Source organism: Sminthopsis crassicaudata, chromosome 1 (assembly GCF_048593235.1).
Source record: "Sminthopsis crassicaudata isolate SCR6 chromosome 1, ASM4859323v1, whole genome shotgun sequence".
In the NCBI taxonomy this organism is placed as follows: Eukaryota; Metazoa; Chordata; class Mammalia; order Dasyuromorphia; family Dasyuridae; genus Sminthopsis; species Sminthopsis crassicaudata.
The window spans coordinates 662,948,541-662,961,633 of NC_133617.1; the positions used below are offsets into that span (position 1 = coordinate 662,948,541).

General features: G+C 38.6%; 1 protein-coding gene across 6 annotated transcripts in view; it reads left to right on the forward strand.

The window, feature by feature from the left end:
• Positions 1 to 329: 329 nt before the first annotated feature.
• The window catches only part of LOC141551433 (KAT8 regulatory NSL complex subunit 1-like), a 126,278-nt gene continuing 113,514 nt past the window's right edge, over positions 330 to 13,093 (forward strand). For 2 of the 6 annotated variants that reach the window (XM_074283084.1, XM_074283086.1), the window contains exon 1: positions 344 to 2,615. In XM_074283084.1, coding sequence (XP_074139185.1) covers positions 2,014 to 2,615 — 602 coding nt within the window. In that variant the 5' untranslated portion in view covers positions 344 to 2,013. Of the gene's footprint in view, positions 2,616 to 13,093 lie in introns of all 6 variants that reach the window. The other 4 variants (XM_074283083.1, XM_074283088.1, XM_074283087.1 and 1 more) reach the window with 3 other exon arrangements.

Here is a 13,093-nt window from a genome sequence, read left to right on the forward strand (position 1 = left end):
ATACATATCTATAGATATATTTAATATTCTCTCTGGAGAATTTTTATGTTTTTAAAAAAAAATTTGATCATATTTGTACTGGGTGTGGGAGGGGCAGTTTGTAATAGAATTGGCTTCAGAGTCAATTGTTGCTTCCTGTGCACATTTATGTCTACGTAGATAAAAGGGATTTTCTCATTGGAAGCTTCCTTTAGTAATGAAATCACAGCTTCAGGCCTCCTTTCTCCCTTCCTTCCAAAATCTTTGATTGAAACTGTTTTTTAAAACATTTAATTAAAACTGACTTCCATGATTTTTGATGCATTTTTAAAATTTATTAAACTGTGTAGTGTTCTTTATATATATGATGGTGTCCCTGGTAATGAAAATGAAAAGTAACTCCCTGAAATGCCACTTGGACTAGATAGATAGGTTTGGTAATGTTTTTTTGTTTTTTGTTTTTTTAATCTGCCATGAAAAAAAGAAATCTTAGTACAATGGAAACTCAGTTATCCATCTTTGAGTTATTTGTAACCTGGAGTGACCTGTCTTCAGTCAGGGCAGAGAGTAATTTAGACTTTGATTCCTCTCTCCCAAAAGTACTTGCAAATCTACCCCCTTTTTTCCCCCGTGCGTTATATTAGGAATATTTTCAGACCTCATGCATTTCACATTTGATTATGTGAACCTGGCATAAGATTAATTGCTATTATTTGTGGTGAATAATCCAAAAACATTGGTACCGAATTTTGAAATTGGGTAGAAGTGCATTCATTGTGTAGCTTTTGTAATTTTTAGCACCGGTCTAATATTTTCTTTTTAGGGAATTAAGTATGGATTAAGTAACATTAAGACTTAGGGGTGAAATTTTAAAACAATTTTTTTTAGCACTAGTCTTCTACTTTAATTTATAAATTTCAGTGCCCTAGGTTTTCCTGATAAAAGATCTATTCCCTGGAGCTTTGCTCAAACTTAATATGAAATCCAAACTATTTTTGACTAGAATTCTGGGCGTGTATTTTTTTATGGAGAAGGGAATCGTTAAGTCTAGCAGTTCCTTTTATCTACAGTTTAAAAGCAGATTCTTTTACAGCTTTAAGCCAGGTGTGTTGATTTCATCTTAAATTCCAACTTCACCAGGGCAAAACTCTTATAAAGCACAACCTTTTTACTGTCATTCTATCCGTAGGGTCTGTAGTACGTTATCACACAAAACTTGGCTTTACGCAATATCCTGTTGTGTTGGTGGTGCCAGAGAGTCTGACGTGCAAGACTAAAGGGATGTAATCTTGAAGCAATCCCCGTAGAAACTGCCTTCTCGGAGGACTGAACACTGTAACTCGGGGAACTGGAATCACCCTCTTCCTCATCCAAAAAATAAAACACTGGCTTTTGGGACTACAGCCCCAGAGGAGACTAGCTGCAGAGTTCCACCTTTTGCCCCAGGCCTCTGCAGATCCTTAAAGAGGTGGAGGTAGACCGGGGCCGCTTTGGATTGGTTCCCGCGCTCTTTCCCCGGTCTACTGAAGGCCTCTCTCCGCCCTCTGAATGGCCCTTATTTCCTGTACCCGAGGGAAATGCGCGTCCAATCCAGTTCCAGGGGCGCGCCAGGGCGGGCTGGAATTTGAGCCGAGGTCTGGCGCGGGGACGCGCATGAGTGGCGCGAGCTACCGGAGCCCGAAGCGCTCTGGAGGGGAGGATTAGTGACGGGGTGGGTGGGGAGTGAATGGAGTATTGTTGTTGTTCCTCCTCCTCCTCTTCCCCTCCCCTTGCCCCATGGTTTTCCCCCTCCCCCCGCACCCGCCCGTCAGGGTGAGGGCGGGGGAGAGGCGGCTGCTAGCCTTTACTGCCGCCACCCACCGCCGCCCCTGATGCTTGAGGTTGCTTATGTGGCTGAGAAGGAGCGAAGACGGATCCGGCGCGCTGCCTCTGCGCCTCGGCCAGATGGGGCGGCCGGCTTCGGGCCGTCCGCACTAAAGAGCCGGGCCTGAGGGGAAGGAAAAGACGATCCGTCCTCCCTCCCCGAAGACCCGCATGGCGGCCACCTCCTCGGCCATGGCCCCGGCTCTCACCGAAGCCACCGCAGCTTCTGCGGCGGTCGGGCCCCACGCCCGCGACTTGCTGTGGAGGCCGGAGGCAGGAGGCCGCCGCCGAGATCTTGGGCCCGAACAGCAGCCGTCCCTAGAGGGGGAGACGGCGGCGCTGCGGGACCGGCAGGCAGCGCTGTGGGACCGGGCGCGGAGGCTGTGCCGCCGGCTGCAGGTGGTTCGGGCTCGGCAGGTGGAGCGGCATGTCCGACAACAGCTGGCCGGCCTTTGGAGGCATCTGGCTCCCGGGGCCGAGCCGCCCTCGCCGCCGGCGCCGGCGCCTCCGCCCACCGCCAGAGCTGCGGAGCTCCGGCGTCTGGTGGGCAGCGCCACCGCCCTACTTCGAGCAGTGCAGAGGGACTGCGACTCAGACGCGACGGACACGGGCAGCGGTAGCAGCTGCTGCAGCAGCGGGAGCAGCAACGTAGGCAGCGGAAGCAGCAGCAGCAGCTGTTCCTCTGGCGGAGAGGAAGAGGAGGAGGAGACGGAGCTTTTGAGCCAGGCAGGCCCGGGGCAGCCTCCGCGTTCACCGCCGCCCGCACCCGCTGGGTGAGTGCCGAGGCGGGAAGGAGGCGTCTGGAGAAGCAGCCGGTTCCTTTCTCTGGACCGCCGCCTCAGCGTCCGTAGTGCTAGCTGATGGTGAGGCGCCGGGCTCTGCGGCCAGGGCGGGGTCGTGGGGCCGCCGCGCGTGGAGGTGTGCGAAAGGCTGTTCGGCTCCCTGGAGCCGGGAGAGGGCCCTATCCTTTCCCGGTGCGCAACTGGTCACCGCCCTTTCTCCTCGGCCCACGGGGCTGGCGGGCGTGTGGCTCGGGGCACTTACCCAGACGCTCATCTTCAAGCTCCGTAACTTCGTGCTCTTTTCTTGCTGGTGTTTTGCCGACCTTTTCCTCTCCGTAGGCTGGTGTAATCAGTTGGGAGTGTTTGTCTAGGTAGTACGATAGCAAATTCACTCAAACCTTCCGCTTAATTTATTGAATGCGTTGAAACAAAAACGGTCTGGTTTTCCCTATGCTGGCCGGCCATCCTGACGTCTCCCTGTAATTCGAGTCTGGAATTTTCTGACTGGCTTAATTGTTCTGCCCTCTAAAGCAAGTATTGGAAATAATTTCTAGCCCATGGCTAACAGAAAAGTTCCACCTTCTTCCCATTCCCTTCTCCCTTCTGTATTTAGGCATAAAGGAAATAATCTTCCTTTGGTAAGTAGCATGTTCCTAAAACCTGCTAGACTTGGGACAAATTTTAATTTGGCCGTTCTTTGGACCCAAAAATGTTAGCAATAAGTTATTTAGGTTAGAAAATTTATATCGGTCTGTATCTTCAAGCATTAGCCCTTTTCTTTTTATGCTTCATTGTTAGTTGCTAATTTAGCTGCAGTTTAGAGATTGCCTTGTTTAAGTTTTACTTGCCTGCAGACTTTTCACCTTTTTTTAGGGAGCGTGTTAACACCTGTAATTTAAAAAGCTGTTTGCAGTTAACAGATAGGTCCTTTGTAATTTTTGGTAATTTATAGAAAATACCCACAGAGACAACTCTGAAAGTAACATCTTTTCATTGAATTAATACTAAATGGAAAATACTAATTTCCTCATGTTCTGTTAGGATTAATTTAGAGAGAGTAACCATACTTTCCAAAGTGGAAATTTAGCCAAGAGATTTATGTAACTTTGTGTTTATAGTACAAATCCATGTTCTTAATACCTTAAATACTGTTTTCCAAAGGGAAGTCTGGATGAAAGATGAAAATTTACTTTGTGTCATTTAAATTTAAAGATGTTTCTAGGAAATAGGAATTGATGGTGGTGATTCTGTAAGGCAAGGATTTGATGTTAGTTTTTAAAAGAATTTTCTTAGAGGAGACCAGTGAGTGATAGCTGAATAGAAGAGAGGGCTATGGGAAAGGAAAAATAAGGTGAAAAATTAGTATAAAATATAAACTGAGTGTGAACCGTAAAGTAATGAAAATACCATTTGAAAATATACTGTGATGACAAAAAAAAAGTCGGAAACCAATTGGCATGGTATAGCTTTAAACTTCATATATTCATAGATGTTTGGATCTTGAAAAAGCTAATCATCTTACTATCTAATCTCACTGCTTTTCAGTAGTAATTATATCTAAATTCTCATGGTCAAAAAACCTGTCTGATCTATTGGTACAAATATATTCTTTCTCTTTTTAGAAGTTAAAATTTTAGGTACCATACTTTTATATATAGAGAAATTTCATCTATAGCTACTCAGATTGCAGTCTCTTCACTCTTAAATTTTAATGAGTACCTATGGCCAAATAAAATTTATGACAACCTGGACAGCCTGGTGATAGGCCCTTTTGAACTTAGCCAGCTAGATTGATTCTTAGAAGTTATTCCTCCCCAGGCTTATTTGCAAAAGCCTCTCTTCCTCCAAAGAACTAGTCAGAGCTTGAACTCTTCTGGAAAAGCCTTTGAGATTTCAGGGTCACTTCCAATAACTGGGTAAGACATTCTCAGATTAGGACTTAACTCTGAAGAAGGATATAATATTGTAGTGTAAGTAAAAATGTAAGGGGAGCCTCACGACTCCATTTCTATTTGATATTAGGCACATTTCAACATAAGGTAGAAAGATGACTTAAGTAATGTGAATTTTATGAACCAGTATAAGTGGATTAGCTTGCTTTTATGGTTAAGCATATGTCTAGGTTACTTTATTCTAAGTTTCATTTTTGTTTTTGCTTTTTTTTGTGGAATTTTTTCCCTTACTATAGGGGGTACTTGGTCATTCGACAGTTAGTCAACAAGCATTTGTTAAGTTATCATGGTAAAGCCACTTGTGCTAAATGCTGAGGATAGATTATACCTAAATCCTCTCCTTGGAGTATGGGGTAGGTACTATGAGAACTGAGAATCTCATTTAATTCTGGTTCTAAAACATTATTTTATGAACAACAGACTGTCAGGAAGGTTGTGATTTGTCCAAGATTACAAAGGCAGATAGTTTCTACTATCCTATACTTTGTGTAAGCAGTACTTGGCTTTTGCTCAAGAAAGACACTTATATTGGAAATAGAAGGAAAAAAAAACAAAACACCTTGTTGCACACTAGCAAAAGAGATTGTGATATAAATAAGGGTCCAGAAATTCATGGAGTAGAAAAATCAGTATGGACTTAGAATTATCAAGAAGATGTGATAGAGGAAATAAAATTTGAAATGTCCATGGAAAGAATTATATTATTTGAATTCTCTTAGGTGAGTTGTGAGGAAAGCATCTTAAGAGTGGCCTTTTTTCAGGATCCAACTGGAGTGAAAGATTTCTGTTGGAAGTCATAGGCTATAAGATGGAAGAAGTGAAGAAAATGCAGTTGACAAAGGGTTTGAAATAATAGGTTTAAGGGTTTAAATTTCTTCTCTTGGGCAGGAGTAAAATATTTCTTGAGAAGAGGTATGTTGTGGGTAACCCATATCAAAATTGTTTGCCTCCCCAATGGAGAGGGGAGGGAGAAAGAGAAGAAAAGGAATTTGGAACTCAAAATTTTTAAAACAAATGTTTAAAATTATTTTTACCTGGAATGGATAAAAATAAAATATGAAATATACCAAAAAATTATATTTACCTACAAATTTACCTGTCTTAAATTAATTTTGTCATGTTTTATTAGAAGATTGGAGATAAAAGGGACTTAGAAGTCATCTAGTTTTATCTCCTCTGTTTTATAGAGGAGAAAATGGCAATTCAAAGAGACTGTGACTGTTAACCAGGTTGAGCAGACTTTTTAGGTACAGAGCCTGTGTTCTTAATTCTGTACCTTACTGTCTTGAAGGGGATTCTACTGTAATGTATGCATAAAGTGGTGATGCCCTAGATTTAAGATATTTCAAGTAGAAGGGGCAGGAAAAGAGAAAAGATATACAAAGAGACATTAGAAAGGAATAATTGAAAAATATGTTGTGATTGAATACTTCAAAAGTCTCTTGCTCATTGACATGAGTATTGAAGCCACCAATGAATATCATAATCTTTATGTGTAAATGATGTTTACAAATTGCTGTGGGTGAAAGGATTTTACCATCACCTGAAGAGCAGTATAGAGAGGAATTTATCAAAACTTATATAGGCTGTTACTCTACAGAATAGACTTAAAAGTTCACAGGATCATGAGATGGAGAATTTGAAGGCATTCTAGCAATTATATAGACCAATTTCCCCATTTTACAGATGAGGAAACAGACCTCCAAAAGGAAAAGTGATTTGCCCATACCAACCAATCATCATCACACTTAAAGCCTTTCTGGCTTGCAAGATCTTGCATCCCTGGGCAACAGTAGGTATTGGCTATGCTATAGGGAATTGGGCACTACATCTTCTTTGATGTGTGTCTTGCCTGCTGCACCAGAGAATTCTCAACCACAATACTGGCTATCTGTTTTCTAATCTTGAAATAGTAACTCAGAAGTCTTACCGCATACATTATTTGAGCTCATAAAAAAATTTTCCATGATGCAATTAAAAGGCGATTGAGTTGACATTTCAAGGTGATAGAATATTTTAATAGATCTTGATTTCTTCCATGTAGGAACTGCCTTTTTATCAGGAAGATTGAAACTCATTCTCCACTCAGTAGTTCCTATAATGTTCTTCCTTTAAATCACTCATTGTCATTCTAAATGTTTTGAGGGTCAGGATTTTTCTATAGCTATGGTACTGTATCAGTGCAATGTGTAGATAACCATCTGTTATTACTTCTTTTGCTACATGACTAACCTTTCTCCTTTTTTGGTCACGTATCTCTTAATAGTTTATGCCATTTTTTCTATGAAATTCACCATTGGTATTATGCTATAATCCAATCACACCTACCATGTTTCCTCAATGTTCTTTAGTTTGTAAAAGCATTTTAAATTGTGAGTTGTTACCTCATATAATAGAGGAGTATCTAAGTGTGGGGCTTATGAAATTATAGTTTATCATCAATAATTGTTTGATTTGTATACCTATTTTATATATCTATATGTCTAGGGTTGAATAAAAATTTCTTAGGCAAAAAAGAGTTATGAATGGGAAAATGCCCACTTTAAGTAACTTGGAATTTTAGTTCTTTGGAGATTGTGGTACTTAATTCCAACAGATTTTATTGGTTGACATTTTATTTTTCCAAATGCATGAAAAAATATGTTTTTTCAGCATTCACTTTTGCAAAACCTTGTATTCCAAATTTTTCTCCCTCCCAAGACAGCATTGCAGTATGCAGTTCTTCTAAATATATTTCCCATATTTGTCATGCTGAACAAAAAAAAAAAAAAAAAAAAAAATTAAAGGGGGGAAAAACATGACAAGGAAAAAACAATCAAAAAACAACAAAAAGGTGAAATAGTTTTGATCCACATTCATTGTGAATATATAGTTCTCTCTCTAGATATGAATAGAATCTTCCATCACGAATCTATTGGAACTGCCTTGAATCACTTCATTGTTGAAAAGAGCCAAATCCATTACAGTTGATCTCCACATAATCTTATTGTTGTGTAAAATGTTTTCTTGGTTTTTGTCACTTCATTCAGTGTCAATACATGTAAGTTTTTCTAGGCTTCTCTGAAATCAGCCTGCTCATTATTTCTCATAGAACAATAATCATATTTCATTGCATTCATATATTATAACTATTAAGACATTCCACTCAGTTTCCACTGAGGGAAATCCACTCGGTTTCCAGTCCCTGGCTGCTACAAACATTTTTGCACCTGTGGGTCTTTTTCCCTTTTTTTGTGATCTCTTTGGGATATAGACCCAGTAGAGACACAGCTAGACCAAAGGATATGCCCAGTTTTATGGCCCTTTGGGAATAGTTCCAAATTGCTGTCCAGAATAGTGGGATCAGTTCACAGTTCCACCAATAATATATTAGTGTCCCAGTTTTCCTACAACTCCTCCAATATTCATCATTCTCTTTTCCTGTCATTTTAGCCAATCGGAGAGGTGTGGAGTGGGTATCTCAGGGTTCTTTTAATTTGCATTTCTCTAATCAATAGTGATTTATTTCATGAAAATAAATGACTCAATTTTTTCATCTGAAAATTGTCTCTTCAAATCTTTTGACCATTTATCAGTTGGGGAATGATTTGTATTCTCTAATAAATTTGAGACCACTTTAAAAAAATTAAGTAGTTTACCCATCAAGCACATTGTTTTCCTCAACGGGTGGGTGTTATTTTCTTGAACAGAAATTGATTTTATTAAAATTTTTTAAATTCTTTAAAAATTCTGGTTTTAGTGTAAATGAGGCAGGTAGTAATATCGGTAAAACTTTTGTTTCCCTTCAAACACACATTGAGGAGAGTAGTGTGACCTGTGGGTAAATAACTTAAAAGAGTTGCCTTGCTTAGTTTTTGCTCTTTCTGGAAGAGTGGTGGTGTCCTCACCTGAACCTCCTGAAAATGGCCTCCCTTTCTTGGGCCCCAGCCAAATCCCTGTGCTCATGTAGGGTCCTGATCAGGAACTTTCAATGTGGATTAAAGAATAATTCATTTTTGATACCATATATGTTATTTTATGATTTAGATTGAAGAGACTCATCAGGAAGCCCAATATCCTAATAGGTGAAGAATTTATCAGTTTGCTGTATTTCTTGTGTGGACACTTGGATTATAACTATACCTTATGACCCTATGAAGGTCCTTCTAGCTCTGAAGCTATGAAAGATAAAGCCTCACTATTTAGTATCCTTAAAGTAACAATAGATATAAAACCACTGTTATATCACAACAGGTAGTGGCAGAGTTGTCCCTATTTTAATTTTAGTTTAACTTCAGCAAAAATGTAGGCTATATGGAAAAATGCTTGTTTAATGAAAACTTGAGATTCCAACTATCTGACAAAATGATTCAGTCATTGACCTTTGTGGAAATTTACGATATGCTTTGCAACTACAGCAGAACTAGAGAAATTATTGATAATGTGTATGTAATTCATTGTAGCTGGAAGGAAAATATTTTGTAACTCTTGAGTGTAAAAATAAATGCCATATTTAAAAGTCCCTGGCTTGGGGCAAGGGGGAGAATGGAAGGGAGGAATGTAAAGTTTTTATTCTAATCATCATTTAAAGCCCTTACAATGCTAGAATATTAATGAGAGCTGAGTATTTATTGAGTATATACTTCATAAGCTATATTGCTTCTTGGAATCCTGTGTTTCATGAGCAAGACACCACCTCTTGGCTCCAGAATTTTTCTCATCCTCATGCCTAGACAACTCTCCATCTAATATTGGCTTCTCTGGCATCCTTAATCCCAAATAAAATCTCATATTCTTTCTATAGGAAGCCTTTTTCAACCCTACTTTATTCTTGTGTCTTCCTCCTTTTATTTCCTATTTATACTGTATTTAGTTTGTACACATTTGTTTGTTGTCTCTTCCATTGATTTCTGAGTTCCTTGAGGGACCTGTCTTTTGCTTCTTTTTCTAAATCTATTTATTAGCACAGTAGATGCTTAATAAATATTTTTTGACTAGTTGAATACCTTTTGAACGATAAATGCCTCCAGCTCAGGCCCATGCACTTATGCATCTTATGTATGCAGAGCTTCACAATCAGCATGAAGGAATACAAAGACAAATTACGTTAAATTCTAAGACCTTCCCTTTTAAAATTATTTCTACTTTATCCTTTATATAGCTTGTTTGTGCATATTTGTCAGCTTGTTAGATTGTGAGCTCTCTGAGAATAAGGACTATGTTTTGCTTTTTTTGTGTGTGCTCACTGCCTGACACACAGTAAGCACTTACTGATGCGGGTGTAGCCCCCTTTAAGATTCCTTTTCTGATCTCCAACTTCCTTTAGGACTGACCTTTGATTTACAGGATCTGGTCAAAACCACCCTTTTGTATTCCAAGGGGAGAGATCTGTATCTGAGTGAATTTGGGCTATACCCAGCCCCCACCAGATCTGAGCTGGCTTGGGTTTTTAGCCCCCACTATCTGCTCTGGTTTCCCCAAAACAGTTTGTTCTTATCTGAAAAGCCCTCCAATAATTTGGCACTGCCCTAGGCTCCTTCGAGCAAATAAAAGAGACAAGCTGGAATCATCTCTGGGCAGAGAGTTGAAACATGCAAGCACCATGCTTTGCATCACAGACTATTTGTCCCTCCATTTTTGGTATATTTCTTCCTCTATCTAATACCTTTTACTAACCAGACTTTAACCTTACTTCCAAACCCTACAACAAACCTCTTTTTTATCGATCTAGGTTTTCGGGCCTGTAAATTCATTTACAGGGGACTCTGGCCATTACTAGAACTCATTTAACTTTGTATCCTCGCCCTGAATCCAAAAGGGTTGAAGGGGAGTTCCATTTGACTCCCTGTACCCAGAACCTGCCACTAGACTTCAATTAATCCTAATTTTATTTAGGTATCCCTTAGCTAGACCTCAACATTTGGTTATACCTCATCATTTACTAAATATTTGTTGATTGACAAAAATAAAAAATAGTTCCTGCATTCAGTGAGTTTACATTCTATGGAAAGGGAGATGAACCGTAAACAACCTGGAAGTAGTAAAAAAAAAAAATTTAGATGTTGTGGTTATATTTTTGTTTTTAAATGTATAACCAATTGTAAAGCTGAAATTCAATATTGTCATTTGGAAATTTTCTTTGTATTAATAATTTAAATCCCTACCTCTGAGTCCTTCAGAAACTTTACCTGTTTCACCAAGATTGAACTTTTGTCTTCCCCTATTTCCTTCTGTAAACTTTTCTCTTCAATCTTAAAAAAAGTCTCAATCAAATATTTAAGTATCTGTAAAGTGTTAGATACTCTTCTAGACAATGGACATACAAAAACAAAAATGAATTACCTCTTGCCCAGAAGGAACTTACATTTTTGTTATTATTTGGTGGTAATGAAGATATATAATAAAATCCAAAATAAATATAAGGCCATTAACATAAGGAAGTGGAGCATTATCGCTTGGAGGGATAAAGAAAGCCTCAGAAACAAAGTAGCTATTGAATTGATCTTTGGAAAAAACTAGAAGTGAGGAGAGGGGTACCTGAAGTTCTCATTTATTTACCTAAGTTTAGGGACAACAAGTACTTCACTTAGCATCAGTTCATGCAAGTGTCTCTCTCCAGGCCTCTCTGAAATCATCTTTCCTATATATAACAGTAATTATTCCATAACATTCATAAACCATAACTTTTATTCAGACATTCTCCAACTTAGAGGCATTTGCTCAGTTTCTAGTTTCTTGCCACTACAGAGAGAGTTGCCAAACATTTTTGTGCATGTGGGTCCCTTTCCCTTCTTTTTATGCTCTCTTTGGGATACAGGCCCAGTAGAGACATCAAAGGATATGTACAGTTTGATAGCCCTTTGGTTGTAATTCCAAATCACTCTCCAGAATGGTTGAATCAGTTCATAATTCCACCAATAATGTATCAATGTCCTAGGTTTTTTTGTTTTTTTTTTCCCTCCACATTCCCTCCAACATTAGTCATTTTCTTTTCCTGTCATCTAAGCCAATCTGACAGATGTGCAGTAGTAGCTCAGAATTGTCTTAATTTTCATAGTGGATAGAGCACCAGCTCTGAATTCAGGAGGTCCTGAGTTTAAATGTGGTCTCAGACACTGCCTAGCTGTGTGACCCTAGCCTCAGGAGAAAAAGAAAACATTCACAGCTTTTATACATTTCAGACAAAAAACCTCCAAAATCCCACCCTACACGTGTTGTGATTGGTCATACAAGTCTGCATTCCCCTATTTGGTCAGTGGAATGCAGCAGACAAGGTGATTTACAGACTCTTCGGCCACTTATATGTTCCCAATCTCTTCTTTGGACAATGGAGTGCAGCCTAGGCCTTCACATGACTATCGGCCTGATTTAAATTAGCTAGCAGTTGCTGATCAATATGTGCTTAATCTGTAAGTTCTTCACCATATCTTTTACTCCACACAATACTCAATTCAATCCCAATCTTTCTTGAAAATTACCCAATCACTAATGCCAGTATTAGACATATGATTTGCATTTCCACATATAAAACACAATTTGTCCTTATTGAGTATTGAGTCCTTTGAAATTAGTCCTAGATATTTACCTCATTTCTCTTTGATTTTATGTCGAATTTTCTATTAAGTTCAGTCTTTTTTGCAATAAAATTCTGGAAGTCTGGCAATTCAGTGAACACCTTTTTTTTTTTTTTTTTTTTTTTTTTTTTTTTTTTTTAAACTGGATTATGCTTATCTTTGCTGTGTATATTTTTGGCTGCAGTCCTAGTTCTTTTGCTCTTTGATATATAGTATTCCAAGATTTACAGTCTTTTAATGTAGCTAGTGCTAGGTTTTGTGGGATTCTAATTGTGGCTCCTATATATTTGAAGTGTTTTTATATTTTTTATTGTTGTAATATTTTCTAGAATTTGGCTGTGGTGTTCCTATAGGTTTCTCTTACAGGATCTTTTTCAGGTGGTTAACTTTTCCCCCCCTATATTTAAACTTAAAAAAAAATAATATTTTATTTTTTCCTAACTTTGTTAGGAAATTTTTAATTTTCATTAAAAATTTTTTTTTCTTTTGAGTTTCAAATTTCTTCCCTCTCCTCCCCCATCCTTGAGATGTTAAACAGTTTTATATAGATTATATATGTGCAATCATGCTAAACCTATTTCCATGTTGGTTATGTTATGAAAGGAAACACAGATGAAACTCCCCCCCCTACACACACATACAAATAAAGTGAAAAATAAATACCATGCTTCCAATCTGCATTCAGACACCATCAGTTATCTCTATGGATGTGAATAGCATTTTTCATCATTAGTCCTTTTGGATTGTTTTGGATCATTTTATTGCTGAGAATAGCTAAGTCATTCACAATTTTTCTTTGTACAGTATTGGTGTTAATGTGTACAGTGTTCTGGTGCTGCATACTTCACTTTTCATCAGTTCATCTTAACCTTTACAGGTTTTTTTATATCACAATAGCATCCTATTAGAATTATATATCTCAAATAGTTCAGCTACTCCTTAATTTCCAATTCTTTGTCACCAC